General features: G+C 39.6%; 1 protein-coding gene across 1 annotated transcript in view; it reads right to left on the bottom strand.

Moving 5' to 3' along the window:
• LOC132352711 (phospholipid-transporting ATPase IB-like) overlaps positions 1 to 20,412 on the bottom strand; it is a 71,710-nt gene that overhangs the window by 47,713 nt on the left and 3,585 nt on the right. Inside the window, 12 exon segments of the mRNA XM_059903399.1 lie at positions 3,299 to 3,383; positions 6,363 to 6,432; positions 9,868 to 9,917; positions 11,722 to 11,804; positions 12,378 to 12,483; positions 13,501 to 13,576; positions 14,029 to 14,070; positions 14,347 to 14,435; positions 14,635 to 14,704; positions 16,073 to 16,224; positions 17,031 to 17,108; positions 18,138 to 18,265. Of these exon segments, the coding sequence (XP_059759382.1) occupies positions 3,299 to 3,383; positions 6,363 to 6,432; positions 9,868 to 9,917; positions 11,722 to 11,804; positions 12,378 to 12,483; positions 13,501 to 13,576; positions 14,029 to 14,070; positions 14,347 to 14,435; positions 14,635 to 14,704; positions 16,073 to 16,224; positions 17,031 to 17,108; positions 18,138 to 18,265 (1,029 nt within the window).

Genomic DNA, 20,412 nt, shown 5'->3' on the forward strand with positions numbered 1-20,412 from the left:
TAAAGCTATCACACTTTTTTAAAGAAAGGAATGCTTCAAAGGAACTATGAAGCCACAGAGCCTCAGAAACAAGTCTAATTCAATCAGTCAATCTATCAATTCATATTTTACCAATACAGCAATCCTGGTAACATGGTACTTAATTACTTTAGCAATTACACTCTAAGTTATGCTGTACTTGACTACTGATACAAATGCAGACGGCATCTTTCTTGCCCTTGCTCATCGAGAAAGACATTTAAAATCTTATTAACCCCAAAAGGAAAAATGTTCAAAAGCAAAGAAGTGCTACTGACCTGAAGAGCTAAGAGGAGGGTCAGAAAACACCTCCCTCCTACTGAAGAAAACAAGTAGGACCATAATGGTGTGCATGGAACTGATAAGAGCCAATTTCACAGAGCCAGTCAATCCTACACTCTTTGGTGTCAGACTCCAACGTTTATCTATAAGTCTGCAGAAAGTAGCCATATAACTATAACTAACATAACATCACCTAGAATTGTGGAAATTAACACAAGTCATGAAGCAGATGGTTAGATAGATCCTCGAATGGTTAATACAAAATTAGAAAAATGACAACTGAAGGACAAGACTATTAGCTTTTTTAGATGGCATATGGGTGTTCCAAGCCTAGAAAACTAGAGTTGATGATATAGATTTTTTAAAATGCAAAATTTAAGTTAAGAATCATAACTGTTTGGCTCTTATAGCTTGAAAGATATATCTCTAAAAAACCCAGTTCCTTCTGATCAAAACCTATGAACACTTGACCCTGTCATCTACCACTTGCCCCCAGTGTGTCCTTTTTTAGGAGGTACCCTTCAACAGGGTATCTAGTTCCCAGGACAAGTCTCCCCAGTGGAGTTGCGATGAATAGGGAGGCCTAGTCTCCAGCCCCCCGGAAGTTTGTCCTGCCTGACTCAGCCCCCAGGAGCTCATCACTCCTGGATGCACTGGAAAACATCCAGCGGGGGCAAGAGAAGGGACGGTGGTAAGACACAAATGAACACGTCTGACAACTATCAATGTGATTTTAGTATCACAGAGTCTGATCGTTTGCATACATGACTTGGGCTAAATCTCCTCTCATCCACACTAAACAGGGATATTGAGTATTTTTGACTCCTGAACTTTTAAAGCTTATAGCCGTTGAGAGAAAAAAAAAAAATCAGTGTTTTGTTAAATAACATGATTCTGCTCTGTTAAAGTATCTAAGAATGATAAGATTTCCACTCAGACCTTCCAAGCACTGCATTGCTGCTCATTAGCGGCTCTGGGTACTCAGGTAACCTTTAGAATATAGGGTGGCACTCACTCAGGCCAGACAACCTCCAAGACCAGACAGGAAAAGCCAGCCTGGGATAGTTCTTCTGCCTGTTATTTCTGCCTCTGAAGTTTTAAGAAAGAGAATAAAGAGCCCTGACAGTTATACAAGGTCACCTACTTTCCTTGGACAGCAGACAAGCTTGAAATCTTCAACCCCCAATATTAACTGAGTACAGTTAATATTTCCAGAGCACCCACAGCCAGGCACTGTGTACCTGTTGGAGACGAGCATTCAGCTGATGAAGGAATTGGTCAGTTTAAGGACACTGCACTCCCTGACCTTGCTGCCCACCTCACATTCCCTGGGAAAGGTAAACTTACTCTTTTCTTCATCCTATGACTTCCTCTTTCCCCACATACGACTTCCAGATTAAAACTTAAAACTAAAATATAAATTATGACAGTTTGATTGAAAACAGAATTGCCACACTAATACGTGTACAGTCCTTCAAGAGGCCAATTTTCTATTGTCCAGATGTCTTCTCAGTGTGTGGGTGTAACAGACCCACCCGTATCCCATAAGGAACAGGCAGGTTACACAATCAGCCCCTTTCCTGTGCTTTGTCAACAGACGCTGAGTAATCGCCCGTGAGGGCTACTGCAGCATGTTCATGCACTGGGTATGAAGCTGGGTTAGGTTCCTAATCTTCCAATAGTCGACTTTGAAAAAAAGATGGACCCAGTGATGTTAAGAAAACCCCTCAGCCTAAATCTGTTCTGGCCAAGCTCCTGCAGGAATGAAATGCAGAGTTCATGGGACCAAATGGCGAGAGAAATCAAGCCAAGAAACAAAAGTTGGCCCAGGACCCATTAAATCCCTGAAGCCTCAGCTGAAATTCACTTCTGTCCTGGAAGCTGAGAACAGTGCATGGCACTGAATAGATGCTCAATCACTATTTGTTGAATGAGGGAAAGAACAAATGAGGCTTCAGTTTCCGATTCAGTAAGCCAGAAAATCACCAAAATAACAGAAAATGAATTTAAATCCCATTTTGCAAGGACTTGTTTGAAAAACATTTTTTCCTTAAACCAGACTGTAATATTTTAGGCTAACTCCTGTAAAACATTCAAATACTTAAGGATTCCCTAGAAACTAATTCTCTGCAGAAGAGCTATAGAAGTCGTTATTCTGTTTTGAGAAGTTGTTATTCTCAATTGCAATATAGTTCCCACACGCTTCTACCTACTGTCACCTGCTTACAGCACAGGTATATTTTCAGATAGCAGTAAAAGGCCCAAAATGCAAACTTGCAAAATATCCATACTTTCAGACAAGACACACGTGTCTGTAGGAAGCAGCAGCTTATAAACTAAAAGGAGAAAGTGGGCTACAGCTTTCAAGGTATTATTAGCTTTACCCTTATTTGATATTACACCTTGCTTTGCAAATCTTCTATAAACCTTTCAGTAGATGTTGTTCTTATTCAAAACTCACTCAAGGAATTTTATTTCCTTAAGAGATGGACGATAAGTCAAAATCAGAAGGATAAGAGAATGGCAGGAAAATATCAACTATGTCAGGATTCTGAGTTACATGCACAAAATAATTAACTTCAAAATACACAACACAAACCGGAAAAACCTCCCTTTTTCTCCAACTATAGGCATAGTTCCTACTACAGCTTGATAAAAGGTAATGCTTAGCAAATAGAAACAGATAATAGATTGAAGACACTGCCTTAGGAATAAAGGAAGAGCCACATAGTAAAAACATACATTTGACTCTGTGCGTAAGCACAAAATACCGTTGGAAGTGGGAGGAAGGGAAAATAATAGTAATGCCTTGACAGGGTTTGTTTGGGGAACCATTTATTTTTAAGCAAACAGAAGGCATACAAGGTCTCACATACCAACAAGCTCCCCCTTGCCCACCTGTGGGCCTGAGCAGCAGCGACATGCATTGAGGCTACAATTTCAACAGCTGAGAACAGCATTACGAAAGGGAACTCAATTCTAAACAATTTTCACTTACCTTCTTTGGCAAAACATTCCAGATGGGCTAAAGTCTCCTCCGCAAAGAGAGAATCTTCTGAAAGTCTCTCATAAGTCACTGAATCCTATAGAAAACACACACACACACAAATACACACACTGTGATTAACATCTAAGCATGACAGTCTAAATTATAAATACTGTTCTATAATTTTATTGTTATAGCTAATAGATGTGAAGGAGCTCAAGCAGCCCCAGTGAAGGCACAATTCCAGAAAAAAATATGCTACATACAGAGGGAAAAAGACAAGGAACACAGCAGATTTTTCATTGGAACAATGCAAGTGAGAAGCCAGTGAAGCAAAGTCTTTACAGCACCGAAAGAAAAAATGGCCTAGAATTCTATACTCAGCAAAAATTGATTTCAAGATGAAGATTAGAAAAAAATGAAGATGAAATGAAGATTTTTTTCCACCTTAGGCTGAAAAAATTTATCACCACCAGATCTACTGTATAAGATATGGTAAAGGAACCCCTTCAGATAAAAATCATTATACCAAATGTTAATATGGGTCTGAAGAGCACTGAAAATCGTATTCACATGAGTATATATACATTATTTTTCTTGTTATTTAACACTAGAACCAACTACATGATCCCTAGAAGAAACACACTTTAAAGACACAAATGGGTTAAAAGGAAAGAAAAAGCTATACCATACTAATACTAATCAAAAGAAATCTGAAGGAACAAATTGGTAAATTGACCTAGATCAAAGTTACTAACTTCTGATCTTCAAAAGACATAATTAAGGAAATGAAAAGATAAGCCACAGACTGGGTTATAATATTTGCATGTAATATATCTGATAAAGGACTTGTTTCCAAAATAAGTAAGAACTCTCAAAACTCAGTAAGAAAAAACGTTACTTAAAAAAAAAGGTTAACTATTTAAACACATTTTAACAAGGAAAATAAGTGGATGGTGTGTAGAAAAGAGTTGACATGGCAGATCAGAGACTGCTCTCCTTAGAGAGACCTACTTACAAAATTGGCCCTTGGCTGGCCTCTAGGAATTTGGCTGGTAAACAGTTCTCTAAACTGATACAAACTTTCCCTGTGTGACTGACCCCCATGGGATTCCTCCAGACACTGCTCGTGTCTTTCCTTTTGTGATCTGGCTGTATATCCTTATTACATTGCTGTAATAAATCTTAGCCATGAGTACAACTATATGCTGAGTCCCATGAATCCTTTTAGAGATTTGCTAAAAGCATAGGGGTGGTCTTGGGAACCCCCATCACAGATGGCAAATAAACACATGAAAAGCTGTCTGCTATCATCGGTCAGCATGGAAATGTAAATTACATTCACAATGAGGTACACACCTATTAGAATGGCAAAATTCAATAGACTAACCAGGCCAAGTGTTGGTGACAACTGCTGGTAGGAATGTAACTACAATTTGGTGGTTTCTTAAGAAGTTGAAATACGCCTACCACGTGATCCAGTAACTTTACTCCTAGATATTTACCAAATAAAGATAAGATCATACGTCCATACAAAGAGTTGCAAACAAATGTTCATAGGAGCATTATTTGTAGTCGCCCAAACTGCAAACAAAATGTCCAGCAACAGATGAACAGATGAACAAAGGCTCGTATATCCATTCAATGGAATCTACTCGGCAATACAAAGAAATGAACTGTTGGTACAAGCTAAAACATGAATGAATTTTAAAATTATGAGTGAAAGAAGGCAGACAAAAAGTAATATATACTGTATGACTTTGTATAAAACTTTAGTAATTGAAATGAATCTATAGTGACAGAAAGCAGATCAGTGTCAAAACTTAACAAAATGTACATTTTAAATATGTGCCATTTATTTTATGTCAATTTTACCTCAATAAAGCTGGGTTTTTTAAGGTACATATGGTAGTGAACAAATACATAAGTGCTTTATAAAAAGAGATTCAAAGAGGTAAAGCGAATTCCTGAGACACCAAATCCAAGCACTTTGGGCTTGGAACTGGGATCAAAATTCCTGCTACAAACCCTTAGCATCAACCATCTAATCACTGGTTCTCAAAAAAACAACTGAGTGGGCTTCCCTGGTGGTGCAGTGGTTGAGAGTCTGCCTGCTAATGCGGGGGACACGGGTTCGCGCCCTGGTCTGGGAAGATCCCACATGCCGCGGAGCAACTAGGCCCGTGAGCCGCAACTGCTGAGCCTGCGCGTCTGGAGCCTGTGCTCCACAAGAGAGGCCACAATAGTGGGAGGCCCGCGCACCGCGATGAAGAGTGGCCCCCGCTTGCGCAACTACAGAGGGCCCTAGCACAGAAACGAAGACCCAACATAGCAATCAATCAATCAATCAATAAAAATCTTTAAAAAAAAAAAAACAAAACAACTGAGTGACAGCAGGTTTTCACTGACATAAAAGTTTAGTAAAATTATGGTGTGAGCCACCACAAATTTCAATGGGCTCAGCTGGCAGGGAGGTCCTTCTCGGTTGCCCTGAGATGGACTTTTCAATCTTGGGTAATGCGGTCAACAGCCACTGATAACAGCGCATACAAAGTAACAACGTTTTAAAATATTGTGGGAGTTTGGGGTTTGTTTTGAGCTCGAGCCACTTTTCTCCTTGCTTGGCCCTGCAATAAACCATTCTTTGCTTAAAATAAAATAAAATAAAATAAAATAAAATAAAATAAAATAAAATAAAATAAAATAAAACATTGTGAAGTTGTAAAAGGCTTCCTGTAAGTTGTTGGAACATAGAGAGAAGGAGTTCCATGAATAATGAATCCCATTGCATTTATATGAAATGTCCAAAAAAGACAAATCTATAGAAACAAAAAGTAGATTCGTGGTTGTCGGGAGCTGGAAGCAGGACTCGGGAGTTACTGCAAAAGGGCATGAGACATCTTGTTGGGGTGATGGAGATGTAAAACTGGATTCTGATGATCGTTGCACAGCCCTGTAAATTTGCTAAAAATCATCGACTTGTACACTTAAAATGAGTGTTTTCATGGTGTAGAAATTAAACCTCAATAAAACTGTTCAAAAAAAAACCCCCCAAAAACCAAGTCCCAGTACTTACAGCCGCTTTGCAGTAGAGCCGGAGCTGTCCTGTAGGAGTTCGCACAATTACAGATATCCTCTTTCCAGTACTAAAACAATATTGAGTGTATTATTAGTTTCTATTTTCCTCAGTACATGACACTAATACCCACACAAAAATTAAAAGTCAAAAGAATTCTAAGAGAGTCCTCAGCTGCCCATTGCTGAAAAGGCCAGCATGTTTCTTGCCAGCCTCTTTTTTCTTTACCTGCTTCCTTTAACTGAGATTCTAATTATAAGTCTCCACCTTCTTCTCTTACTATTCTTTTCTTCCATGGAAGTTTACTGACACAAATATATGTAATAGATTATATTATGATATATTATATTAATATAATTACATATATATTATGATATTTTATATTAATATGTACCATTATAACATAGTACATGACATATATATAATGTAATATACCTTTCTTATGTTTTATATGTACATATATTACTTATAATATAATACATAAATTTTATATACATGTAATATATATAATATAATCATTAAAATTTGATGAGGAAAGGGGAAAGCAGCCCTGGGTCTGTGTATTATTCAGTCCTCACACCATCTTTATCAACTAGACCTCCCTGCCCCCATTTTGCTGCACAGAGATGCTAAATTCCTCCTCACCATCTCATTCGCCCACACTTAACTCTCCTGTCATCTTTCAATTATCAGCCCAAGTCCCACCTCCCCACAAAGGCACCCAGGCCCCTCAGAGATAAACCTCCACCACCAGCGGCACCGCTGTCTCCATCAGATCATACTCTTCAATATTCTTTATCGCCCTCATAACGACTGGGAATTACCTTGTCTGTTTACTAAAGCAGGGGACCCCACAAACAAGTGGTCCACCCTAGTCCTAGAACAGTATTCTAGAAAAATATTTGTAGCTGCATAGACTGCAGTTCTCCCCATGAAGACGAAAATACGTTTTGTTTGCTTTTTTTACATTCTTTAACTTTTCTTTCACCTCTGGAGGCACAGATTGGTTGACAATACCAAGGACTTTGGAACCAGACAGACCTGGATTTGAACCCTGATTCTGCCACTTATTTGCTTAGCGACGTTGGGAAGGTCATTTAAATAGAGCCCCAGCTGCCGGTCTTTCAAGTGCAGTGACCACCACTGGCCTCAGAGGACCGCTCTGTGTGTGTCCAGCAGACCAGCTGGGCTTTCAGTCATTAGTTCCTCCACGTTTTCAAGTTCTTCCAACAAAAAGAATTTTATTTTTCTTCAGGAATAAGACTGATCGAGAAAAGGATGTTCAAGCTTGGAGGAAAAGTAAGAGGTTCATAGACATGATGGCCGAAGGAGAGAAGGAAGATCTCCTTCAGGGAGAAGAAAACCCTAGTGAAATCCAAACAAGCCTCAGAGAAGAGTGCTCCAATTAAAATAATAGTAATAATAAACACTCATACCAAGTGCTCTATCAGTTTTGACTATGTGCCAGGCATTGTGATTTAATCTTCACAACAATCCTGTGAGGCGGACACCACTGCTAGCCCCATTTTACAGATCAAGAAACTGTGGCACAGAGAGGTTAGGTGACCAGGAAGGTCATGAGCTAGTAAGTAACAGAACCACGGCTACGACCACAAGTGATCCTTTTCCCTCCTCTGTCCCCCAAGCTTTTTTCACCCTCTCACCCTCCTCTCCACATGCACCCATGCTTGTCATCTCCCTTTTCCCCTTCTTCCTTCTCTGGTCCACTGGCCCCCCGTCAATATAGCCACCAAGGAGCAAAATGAGCCACTGAGACGGCAACTCTGCCAGGTCACCAAGCAGAGAGTGCCAGCAAGAAAAGATGTTTCCCACCCCCCAGGGAGCCCCATGGCCATGCCTACGGAAAACACAGCTTTCATCTGTCCCCACCTCACTGCCAACAGTCTAAGCCAGAGCTCCCACCCTCCAAGGATGGTCCCGGTGACCAATCTTACAGTGGAACGCTTCAGCTAAAAGGGACTTTCCAACAGGGATAAAGGATTAGCAATTGTTCTAAATACTTAGAAAGCTGTTAGAACACTATTAAAAGTAAATGAATCATTTAAGTGGTACCTAATTAGGCGAGCATGTGTTAATGACAGGAAATGACTGCTCTCCTGGTAGCAGAAGTCAAATGTTAAGAAAGGAGAAAGCTAGAATGAATACTGAGATGTATTTTCTTGTAACAAAGTTCTTAGAAAAATCTTTCCTAGGACTTCCTTGGCTGCCCAGTGGTTAGGACTCCGTGCTTCCACTGCAGTGGGCATGGGTTCAATCCCTGGTTGGGGAACTAAGATCCCTCATGCCACCTGGCACGGCCAAAAAATAAATAAAAAATCTCTCCTAGAGAGGGGGTAACAACAACTTTTCTGAGGTTTAAAGCTTTTTTTTTTTTTTTCAATGTCATTGGGAAACAAGGCTTTAAAAATACAATTTAAAAACAAATCATCTGGCTTTAGGAAGAACGAATGATTTACTTATTAATTTCCTTTTCTAATTTTTCAAATTTCACATTAGAAATAGTGAAATGGTCCAAGAGATATGACTTCATGAGTCTGGAGGAAAATCCAATGGAAATAAAATCATCACCAGTATCCTGACCACATGCTTTGGGGAATCAAGCCACAGATGCTGGGGTGTAAGAGGAAAGAAGAATGCACATTGTTTGGGAAAAAATTAATTAATTCACTATTTTTAAAGAAACAGTTTTTGGTTTATTTGTGAAAATAATGTTCAATATCCATTTGTTAAAAAAGAGACAATAGGCCCAAAATGGAGTCATGTGTGCTCAGCCCACATCCCCAAACCGAGACTCAATACCTGACCTAACTGCAATTTCAGAGTCTCCCAGGAATCTAATCTTAACCAGTCAGTGTGGAATCACCTGGTCAGCACTAGTGAGGTAACCTGAGTGACAGACCCCAGGGGTTCCCCAAAGGAAGATGACCTTGTCCCAAACAATCTACTTTTTGCTAGTAGCCTCTTTGTCCCGCCCCATCTGCCTATAAAAGTCTTCCACTTTGTACAACTCCTCAGAGCTCTTTTCAGTCTGCTTGATGGGATGCTGCCCAACTCATGAATCATTGAATAAAGCCAGTAAGATCTTTAAAATCTACTCAGTTGAATTTTGCTTTTTAAGGCAAAAATTTATTCACCAAATATTTACTGAGTATTTGCTGGATACCAGCCCCTGCAGGAGGTGACTCCTGCCCTCCTGGAACTTACAGTCTAGTTAGCGACACAGTTGTTAAGTTGTAACCCAGATTTAAAATCGCAGCTCTGATTATGACAAGTGCTAGAAAGGAGAGGTCAAGCACCTGCACCAGCTACAAAAGGGAATTTTTACTGGAGAAGTGAAAACCGAGCTGAGACAAAAGGGTAGGTAAAAGCTAACTAGAATTTCAGGATTCTGTATTAAGGTTTTGATTTACATTGCCAAATCTCAGTTGAATAGCCACAGAAAGAGCCCTGGGAAATACACAAATAGAATGAAAAGGCAGCTTACCTAGAAAATTCCAGGACATTAAGAATTTCAAATGTGAATTCTTCTCCCATCTACAGGAAGATAAGACAACATATTCTTACCTGAGGATAGAAGTATTCATCTCACAAAATAACTCACTCTCCCAATCACAAACAAGTTTTACCCTCCAAATACGTCTCTTTTTCAAAATATAAATCTTCCTGCAAGTCTGATGAGATAATGGTGCCCTCCTCTGGTAAGAATATTGTTTGCAACCTGGGCAATATTGGCAAAAGTGCTTCTGATAGTGACAATTTAAGACTGAAACACGTCTCTCTTCCACCTAAAATCCGCACGATTAGAAAAATTGTATAAACACTATGTTGTAAGGTTACATGGAGTAAGGGAGAAAATCAGCAGAGAGAAATGTGAACAAATAAATCTTTTAATAAAATTGCACGGATCAAATAAAATCCTTAATGCTTAGATAATTTGAAGAGGTAAACATGAAGAGAGGTGGCATGCTAAAAAATATATCAATGAAACATGCATTCTTTTCTAAATTTTTCCAGCTACAGCCTCTTGAATTCCTGTAACCATGATCAATTTATCTCTGCGTCTACCAGCTCTCAGCTTCAACACTGCAGAAGTCGAAATGTGATGTATGATATTTATATATATATCTATGTGACATAAAGATGAATTAATCAGTCCATTCTAGAAAGGACTCAATGTCTAGTAAGCATCTCTCACCATTGCATTATTACTAGGAAAAAAAACAGTGCATTGGCCACCATGCTTACATTGCTTCAATTTTTTTCCCATAATATCAAAGGCTTGTGGTCATCAAGATAGAACAAGGGTATATGTAACAAAATGAATAAATCAACGTATTGATAAAAACAGAACTCACCAAAAAATAGAAACATTTTGATTCTTCATAGAAAAAATTAGTTTACTTCTTAAATGTCTGACAATTCTAACTCTTTAGAATAGCTCAATTTTTTTTTTTATGTTAGCAATTTTTTTTTTTTAACATCTTTATTGGAGTATAATTGCTTTACAATGGTGTGTTAGTTTCTGCTTTATAACAAAGTGAATCAGCTATACATATACATATATCCCCATATCTCCTCCCTCTTGCGTCTCCCTCCCACCTCTCCCTATCCCATCCCTCTAGGGGGTCACAAAACACCGAGCTGATCTCCCTGTGCTATGCGGTTGCTTCCCACTAGCTATCTATTTTACGTTTGGTAGTGTATATATGTCCATGACACTCTCTCACTTCGTCCCAGCTTACCTTTCCCCCTCCCCGTGTCGTCAAGTCCATTCTCTACGTCTGCGTCTTTATTCCTGTCCTACTCCTAGGTTCTTCAGAACCTTTTTTTATTTTTTTAGATTCCATATATATGTGTTAGCATATGGTATTTGTTTTTCTCTTTCTGACTTACTTCACTCCGTATGACAGACTCTAGGTCCATCCACCTCACTACAAATGACTCAATTTCGTTTCTTTTTATGGCTGAGTAATATTCCATTGTATATATGTGCCACATCTTCTTTATCCATTCGTCTGTCGATGGACACTTAAGGTTGGGAATAGCTCAATTTTACTGAGCACCTGCTCTGCACCAAGCATTAATGTCAATTACTTTACACATATTAACTCATTTAATGTTCGCAAGGACCCTACTGCTTACGTGATGAGAAAACTGGGGCAAACCCAGAGAAGTTAAGGAGCACGCCCCAGAATAAAGGCTGCAGAGGGTGAGGCCAGGTGGGAATCCTGGGCACTGGATTCCGAGCTCCTACTCCGCACCGCTGTACACACGTGTCTCTCTGGGCGAGCAGGTGCGTGTAACTGCTAGAAAGTACAATGTATCAAGTACTACTCACAGCTTCTACGATGACAGAGTACGATGTTCTTGTAGTGAAAACAAAGCCAAGTTTACTTGCTCCTTTCACTAAAGCTGCTTCATCTGTCAGTAAAAGGTCTGTATTAATGGAGATCGAGCAAATGTATTAACGCTAAATTTAATTCAATACAGATTCCTCCAGCACTAAACTATCATGTCATTCTCTTATACTTGGGTTTTTTACCCAAATGCACTTATCTGTGCTTCTAGGTGGCAGAGTGCTCACGGAAGAGGAAATGTGGTTAAACAGGGCCTCTGTCAGTGGGACTAACTCGCCAGCCTGGAAGGAAAATACGTTCTCCCCGCTCACTGCGGTCTTGTTTGTTCTCCATGCTATTAGCAGCACCTCCATCAGCCGCTGCAGGGCCTTACCCTGACCCCTGCCGTGTTACTGATTATAACCTGCCACTGAGCCCTGCTCCAAGAGCCATCCGCTGCCAGCCTTCCGAGGCATTTTCGGGGTGTGTGGAGAGTGGGAGCCCCAGAGCGGCTCAGAGCTGCACTGTACATGATGGCCCCTAACCGGTGAGAGTTTCAGGCAAGGAGAAAGGCAGGTGTGATCAGGGGGCCAGCAATGGCATCAGCTCTTCTGTGGGCCCATCACCTGCCAGGTCTCTACGTGCACACAGCACCTACCTGGGGAGGAGGCCTGGTAGCTTATATCATTTCCGTCTCTCTCTGGAACCGCAGTGTGGCACGCGCACAACAGGGTAAGAAATTCCTTTATATAGTCTTTCGTGGGCTGTAAGAAAGGGACAGAGCTAGTGAGCGTCTTCCAACGCAAACGCCCCTCCACCCCGCATCACGTGAGAGTCGCATGCAATCTGCAGTTAGTACCAACTGAGGTTTCACTTCAGGTCCATACTGTCAGGCACCAGCTAAAAACCATACCGTGCATTCAAAACGGAGTGGAGTGGGTACTGAGTCAGGGACAGTGCAGGGGGCTGGGAGACCGCAGAGAAAACAGGGGGAATCTGCGCTTTGGGAGCTTCTGTTCTCCTTGGGGAGACAGGCTCTCTCAAAGCTGGAGGAAACAAGTAAGGGCTGTGATAGAGAAGACAGGGGCCTATTTTAGGTAGGTGATCAGGAAAAAAATATATATTTAAATGTTTAAATTAAGCCCTAAATAGAAAGGTTAGTTGCGGGTGTTAGTGTACCTGTGTGGTGGCACACACCAGACAAAGGTTGTAGCACCTTCCCAGGCCCCAAAGTCAGGACAAAGATTCATTGTTAGCGGAGCTTCAAGACAAGCGTGACCCCAGCATCTTGAGCCTCGGGCTCAATGATACAGAATGAGGTAGGAGAGAGAGAGGACCACAGTAGTGAGTTTGGATTTTATCTTAAGTGTGGTCCAGTCCTCGGGAGGGTCTTAAGCAAAGGAAGAACATGTACAGGTTTGCATTTTGAAAGATCACTTTTATTTTTAAGAAGATCAAGAGTTCAAATCATGTAGATCAACATCTTAAAATAGGTAAGTGCAGATATTGGTAGCATACAATAGAACCAAAGAGTTTAAAAGCAGATAGAGAGAGGATTTCATAGATTGCTACACAGTAGAAAATTCTTGTATAATGTCTGAATTCACTCACACTCAAGTTCAGGCCTCAGTTCATAATTTTGGTGTAAAATCCCTTGCTTACTATATTAACACCAAAACTTTTCAAGGTACTCTCTCTCTCTTCCTTTTAGAAGACCATATGCATGTGTTAAAGTTATATAGCATTACCCTGTTGACTTAAAGGGAAAATAGCAGACTTACATGGTCATTCTCAAAGTTCTGCAATAATGTTGGGTCACTGAATTCATAGGACTCTGGGATGGGACAAGGTGACTGACTGAGGAAGGATAGATAAGATTTGTTTTAACTAAAAGTTCCTGGTGATACCAGTCAATAATCAAGCAGATCTAAATCAAACACAGTCCCATCTTCTGTTTTCACTAAGTCACACTTCCAGCTAGTAAATATTTAGGGTTCTGTCAAATTATACATCCTCCCAGGTCTTGAGCTGCAAAATGGCATTAGAAAATGCTTAAACTTGTGTTGAAAACTGTACAGTTATACAGAGTTTGAGGCAGAGTAAATTGCCACGAAAGCAGTAAATTGAAGACTAGATTCTGGGTTCTTTGAATATCCCATGGTAAAGATCTAGGGGAGCTTCCTGGGAACTGCCACTGGGGGTGTGGACAAGGGGGCTGTGTTATTACACGCCAGTGCGCTGGCACTGATAAAAAGTCCACCACAAGGGAAAGGAATAGGGGCAAAGGAGAAAAGACCATATCTAGTTACCTTAAGTTTTCTTCACCAGCAGCACTTCTGTCTGACTGATTTCTAAGGGAAAATGAGAGAGGAAATACGATGGTTACAGACTATAAATATAAAACTCTTTAGGAATTCTAATCATGTATAAAAGCAGACATAAACCATATTTTTTAAAAAACTGCAAGTTTTCATATAAAATACATTAAGTTGCAATCTCATTATCTCATTCAGATATAGCTATAGTATTATAGGTTCAGATAGGTTTTGGAGTCAATAAAGGCTACTTAATTTTGTTAAGAAAAACAATGAGAACTTCCAATAGAGTATGGCAATAAAAACACTTACCCATAAATTATACCAGCAATGGTACACTTCTTAAATGTCATAATATTGCACGTGAGGGTCCCTGTTTTATCAGAGAATAAGTATTTCACCTATGCAAAGAAGAAATACATTTTAAATTTAACTAAACAAAGAAAAATTAACACGATAAACATAAATTTAAAATGTATTTAGAGAGCAAAGATGGTGTTCTTTCTCTTTAAATCCTCAAATTACGTGAATTTTTAGAAAACAAGAAGTTCAGTCTATAAGAATTCTATATGTAATATTTATTTCTTTCAGAAGCCATACTCTTCTCTTTGTTGTACACTGGAGGTGAAATACTATGGTAATACACAAAGTAAACTTCAAGTCATCAAACCTAAGAAATTCAGAAGTCCAAGTTCATTTTCCTGCCACAAGAAATCTCATTAAAAGTACCTAGAAAACACTAAGTAGATAGACACTGATATACTGATATATATATATATATATATATGTATATCTCAGATGAAAAAGAAAACCAAACCCAAAGCCATTTTAATCATGATCACAAGTATAATACTCGTTTTAAAGACAAATGGAAATTCTGTAGGTGATCATTTCTGTCCAACAAATACTGCAAAGCAATGTGGAGTTAAACAGTTTTAAGATCTTTGTATTATTCAGAAAGAATAGATGGATACCAACTATTTGTTAAATAAAGTCACCAGAAATGATAATAAAAGGCAGAAGCTTTCACATAAGCTTTCAAAAACATTTATTTGTTTTTATTTTTAGAAACAACTGATTTTTGTATACTGATTTTGTATCATGCAACTTTGCTGGATTTATTTATTATTGCTTACAGGTTTTTGGTGGAGTCTTTAGGGTTTTCTGTACATTTCATGTCATCTACCAAAAAAGACAGCTTTAATTCTTCCTTTCTGATTTGGATGCCTTATTTTTCTTGCCTAATTACTGTGGCTAGGACTTCCAATACTAAGCTGAATAAAAGTAGTGAGAGTAGGCATCTTTGTTTTATTTCTGATTTTAGAGGAATAATTTTCAATTTTTCATTGAGTATAATTTCAACTGTGAGCTTGTCATATACACCCTTTATTATGTTGAAATATGTTCCCTCTATAGTCACTTTGTTGACATTTTTATCATACATGGATGTTGAATTTTGTCAAATGCTTTTTCTGCATCTATTGAGATGATTACATGATTCTTCTCCATCATTTTTTTAAATTTATTTATTTAATTTATTTATTTTTGGCTGCAATAGGTCTTCATTGCTGCATGCAGGGTTTTCTCTAGTTGCAGCAAGTGGGGGCTACTCTTCATTGTGGTGCACAGGCTTCTCATTGTGGTGGCTTCTCTAGTTGCAGAGCATGGGCTCTAGGCACGTGGGCTTCAGTAGTTGTGGCATGTGGGCTCAGTAGTTGTGGCATGCGGGCTTTAGAGCACGGGCTCAGTAGTTGTGGCACATGGGCTTAGTTGCTCCGCGGCATGTGGGATCTCCCTGGACCAGGGATCAAATCCATGTTCCCTGCATTGGCAGGAGGATTCTTAACCACTGCACCACCAGGGAAGCCCTCCCTCATTTTGTTAATGTAGTGTATCACACTGGTCAATTTGTGGATGTTGAACCAGCTTTGCACTCCTAGAATAAATCATCATGATGTATGATCCTTTCAATGTATTGTTGAATTTGATTTGCCAATATTTTGTTGAGGATTTTTGCATCCAAGTTTATCAGGGATACTGGCCTGTAATTTTCTTTTCTTGTGGAGTCCTTGTCTCTGCTGGTAAATGGTGAAACCAGGATTCACACTCAGGAAGTTTAATTCCAAAATTCTGCCTTTCACCATAATTTATATGTGGCCTCCAATTAATTGAAAGATGGAAAATCATAATCTAGTAAAAAAAAATATATAATGAGAACAAAAAGTACAAAGAAAAACAGTAACAATTACAAGTCTTTCTCCTTTTAGGTACTATACAACTGTGAGAGTTGTTGTACCATTTTTTTTTTTTTTTTAGCTTTCCTGTAGTATAATTGACAAATAATCGTGGCAGTTTTTAAAAGCGAATTTTAACTTCTAAAGATGCCAGTGTCATTTAAAAGGTAACCAACATATGTGTTGATAACCTGGCATCATTCCTGCCTCTTTCTATTGAATGGCAGGGTCTAGAGGCCCGAGGCTACGTTTCTCCCAATCTCTTCTCAGCAGGTTAGATTCTACCATTGAGAGGAATTTTCAGTAAAGAACTAGAAGTTCTACTACTTCCCTTCTGGCAGCTGTGGGCAGATGCATGGGTGTGGCAGGTATGACATTTTGCAGCACTTTCTGGATGCGTCCCTATGGGTCACCTGCCTTAGGGAAGCATAATCACGGCCACCCCCCAGGCTCCAGGGTCCCTGTGGCTCCCTCAAAGCTAACTGAAACCCTGGGAGCTCCCAGCAGCTTTTCCTGCCTGTCCCTCCAGCTCTTCCACTCTTTCATAAGCGCATAATAACCTGTATTTGGTCTGTTCTACTTGCAACCCATGAATGCAATATTATTAATATTTGAACAAACTGTACTTCTGAAGCTCCACGTGGGTGTCATACTATCTATAGCCCGTGGCTAAATTTGGCACTTGAACTCTGCACATGCTCTCCCTGAATCCACCTTCTGTGAAGCTCCCATCACACTTCTCAGCCCTGGAGAGGCCCTCACCTGCCCGAGCTCTTCATTGAGATTGGATGTTCTGGCCATGGCGTAGACATTATTGCCCTTAAAATGCATATCTTCATCCTGCAGGAAACAAACAAAATAGCCAAGCCACACAATCAGAACTAGGCTCAAAATTTTTTCAGGAAATCTATACTGCCACTGATCTTCCAATGTGCTTGACATTTAGAAAAAATTCACAGTGGAGAGTCTAGAATACTTGGTTTTGGACCCGTATGTGCTAGTTCCTCACATAGGTTGGCAGTCGATTCAGGAGAAGCAAAGTCACGTGGAAACAAACATCGAGGTGATTCGGAAGACGTGGCTTTCAAATCCTGGCTCTGCCTCAGACACGCTGTGTGGCCTTGAGTGCGTCTCAGTTACTACATGTACCAAATGGGAGCAGTAACAGGGACCTTGCAGCACTACTCATAGAGCTACTGCAAAAATCAAATGAGAAGACAAATATTTGAAAGGACTTTGTCTAATTCTGTGGTTGCTAAAATAAAATTCCCTTCCAAATGATGGTAGTTCATTGACCTACTGGGAGAATCATGTTCAGGTGACATCCAGCAAGAATTTTATTTCAAAGAAAAATATTTTTAAAAACAACTAAAAGTTACAACCCCACATTCAAATTGGAAAATTTGTTCAGTCACAACTTACGAAGTATTAGCTTCAGTCAACACATGGTTGTCACCTAAGAAATCTTTTTCTTAATTTGAAGGAACTCTGGAACGGCTTTGTTTCTGTCATTCTTGCCAAGCTCTGTAAATCTATTTTAAGTCTACTGGACTCTCCTCCTCTGTGAGTATCTTAAGTTTCAATGGTTGACTATTTCTCTACACTTGCTACTAAGCCACTATCTCTTAAATACTCCTTATCGGCTAGAAAAAATATATGGGGAAAAAAAAAAGATGTCCTCAAGAGTGATGCAGAGGCACCCAGGCACTGCTGAGTCAACGTGACACCCGTGCTTGGCTCTCGTGTCCAAGACACAGCTGGCCCAGCAGCTGCACTGGCCCCATCACAAAAACTCAGTTACACTGATTCTTGAAACCAAAGCCATAGCTCAAGAGAGAATTTTCTGAACTTCCTGATTTTAATACTCACCCAGTTTATAAACAGGGCCTGAATGTATTTCACAGTTTCCAGAGTGGCCAGCGGAATGATGGGGATGAGATTATGGTACAGAATGATGAACGCCAAAATGTCAAACCCAAAGCTGTGGGAGTCGTAATCTGTGGAAGAAAATGAGAGGGACCACATTGCAGCTTCAGGTAATACCTTTATCCACCTTTGTTTTCATTATGACGTTTTAAAATTGTGGAATTTGGGCTTCCCTGGTGGCACAGTGGTTGAGAGTCTGCCTGCCAATGCAGGGGACACGGGTTCGAGCCCTGGTCCCGGAAGACCCCACATGCCACGGAGTAACTGGGCCCGTGAGCCACGATTACTGAGTCTGCGCGTCTGGAGCCTGTGCTCCGCAACAAGAGAGGCTGCGATAGTGAGAGGCCTGCGCACCGCGATGAAGAGTGGCCTCCGCACCGCGATGAAGAGTGGCCTCCGCTCGCTGCAACTAGAGAAAGCCCTCACACAGAAACGAAGACCCAACACAGCCATAAATAAATAAAAATAAATAAATTTAAAATTGTGGAATTTTTCTCCACGAAAATTATTAAAAGTATAATTAAGTGGACACAGTTATAAAATGGTTTTTAAAATATTAGTTAAGCACCAACCAACCAGGTATCAATCATAGGGTATATGGGAAGCATGGAGATACAAGCTCTAGTAAGACACAGATCCTGCCCTCAGGGAACTTTGGAGGCAGCTTGAAAAAGTAGGACGAGTCAGGAACTACAGCAGGATGAGTTCCATGAAGTGCTGAACATGGAGGGTAGCAGCAACAACACAACGTTGGGGGCGCAGAAAGGGGTCTTGGAGAAGCTGGTGAGCAAAGCATTGAAGAAGGGAACTTGTTAAATGCAGGAAACGAGGAGGAGGGAATGAGGAGGACTTTTTAGCTAGAAGTAACAGTAGTTTTGAAGTCAAAGAGATATTGTAATGATTTTTAAAACTCAGGGAAAGAAGGAAAGGGAAGCCCCCCCTGAAAAAAATGAATATGATGCTTTGTAATACAATGCTAGTGACGTACTCATTTTCAAAGAGGTAGTATGTTTGAGAGAATAATTTTCCAGTAAGAATTCAACCTAATTTCACGGAAGTTTACTATAAAAAATATCTAGAAAGTGTTCAGAGGATATACACACTGCCTTACATGAGTCTTTCTGAAAACTTGCGTCTCAGTCTTACACATTAAATTTATATAGTTGAATTATGGGAGGAGGGGTAATAACTGAAAAGAGCTAAACACAAAGTTGTAAAGAAGATTAGTTTAAACACCAATCTTTATAAATATAGACAAAATAAAATAATTTTAAGTTAAAATTTTATACTCATTTTTCTAAACAGGAGCATATTTGTAATTTAGAACGATACTAGCAAAATCTAGACTTCTAAATGCCATCAATCTAAAAAGCAGATTCCATTCACCATCCATCACATATATTCAAACTCTTATCACCTGGAGTTTACTCATTTTCCTTTATTTGCCACGATTATACTTTTATAGTTACTCTATTACTTTGTCATAAATCATTCTTTTAAGAAAATTAGAGGCAGATATTACTATGACCACTTCATGGACAGAGAAACAGAGACAAAATGTTTAGTGCTTTGCTAAATTTAATAATTACTAAAAACACAGTTATAACTTTAACTACTCAATATCTTTTTCTTCTCTTGGATTAGAATAGCCTGGGCAGAGTAATGTAGTTGGACTCAATTACAGGTTCTTATTCCAAATAAGCCACTAGCTTCCTCTGTGCTTTTCAGTAAATGTAGAGAATCTGTTTCACTTTTGTAAAACAAGAGGTTGGACTGGAAAACTATAAAATTCTGTTTAGCTCTAAAATTTTTTATTTTAGCCAATATATTAATTACTTAGTTCCTATTTTGAAAAGGCACTGCTGTTGGAGGATCATATAATGATCCTTGCCCTCAAAAATTCACAACCTAGTTGGAGGGTGCGGGGACAATAATTATGAAACATGGAAATGGAATTAAGAATATCATTATAGAAGCCAAAGAGGGCTCCTAACTGAAGAAAGGAGGGTGGGCAGGTAAGTCACAGGAAATGCTACCAGAGAAGGCAATGCTTCATCTTGGTCTGAAAGGTGTCCAGACACACATGTGAAGCAGAAAGAGCACTGGACTAGAGGCCTGGAAACGATCAACAGGGTGATGGATGGAAGCATGGTGAAAAAGACAAAAGCGGTCCTCTGTGAACAGAGACTAAGCGCTAAGGAAGAAGTGGTGAGGTATC

Source organism: Balaenoptera ricei, chromosome 18, assembly GCF_028023285.1.
Source record: "Balaenoptera ricei isolate mBalRic1 chromosome 18, mBalRic1.hap2, whole genome shotgun sequence".
In the NCBI taxonomy this organism is placed as follows: Eukaryota; Metazoa; Chordata; class Mammalia; order Artiodactyla; family Balaenopteridae; genus Balaenoptera; species Balaenoptera ricei.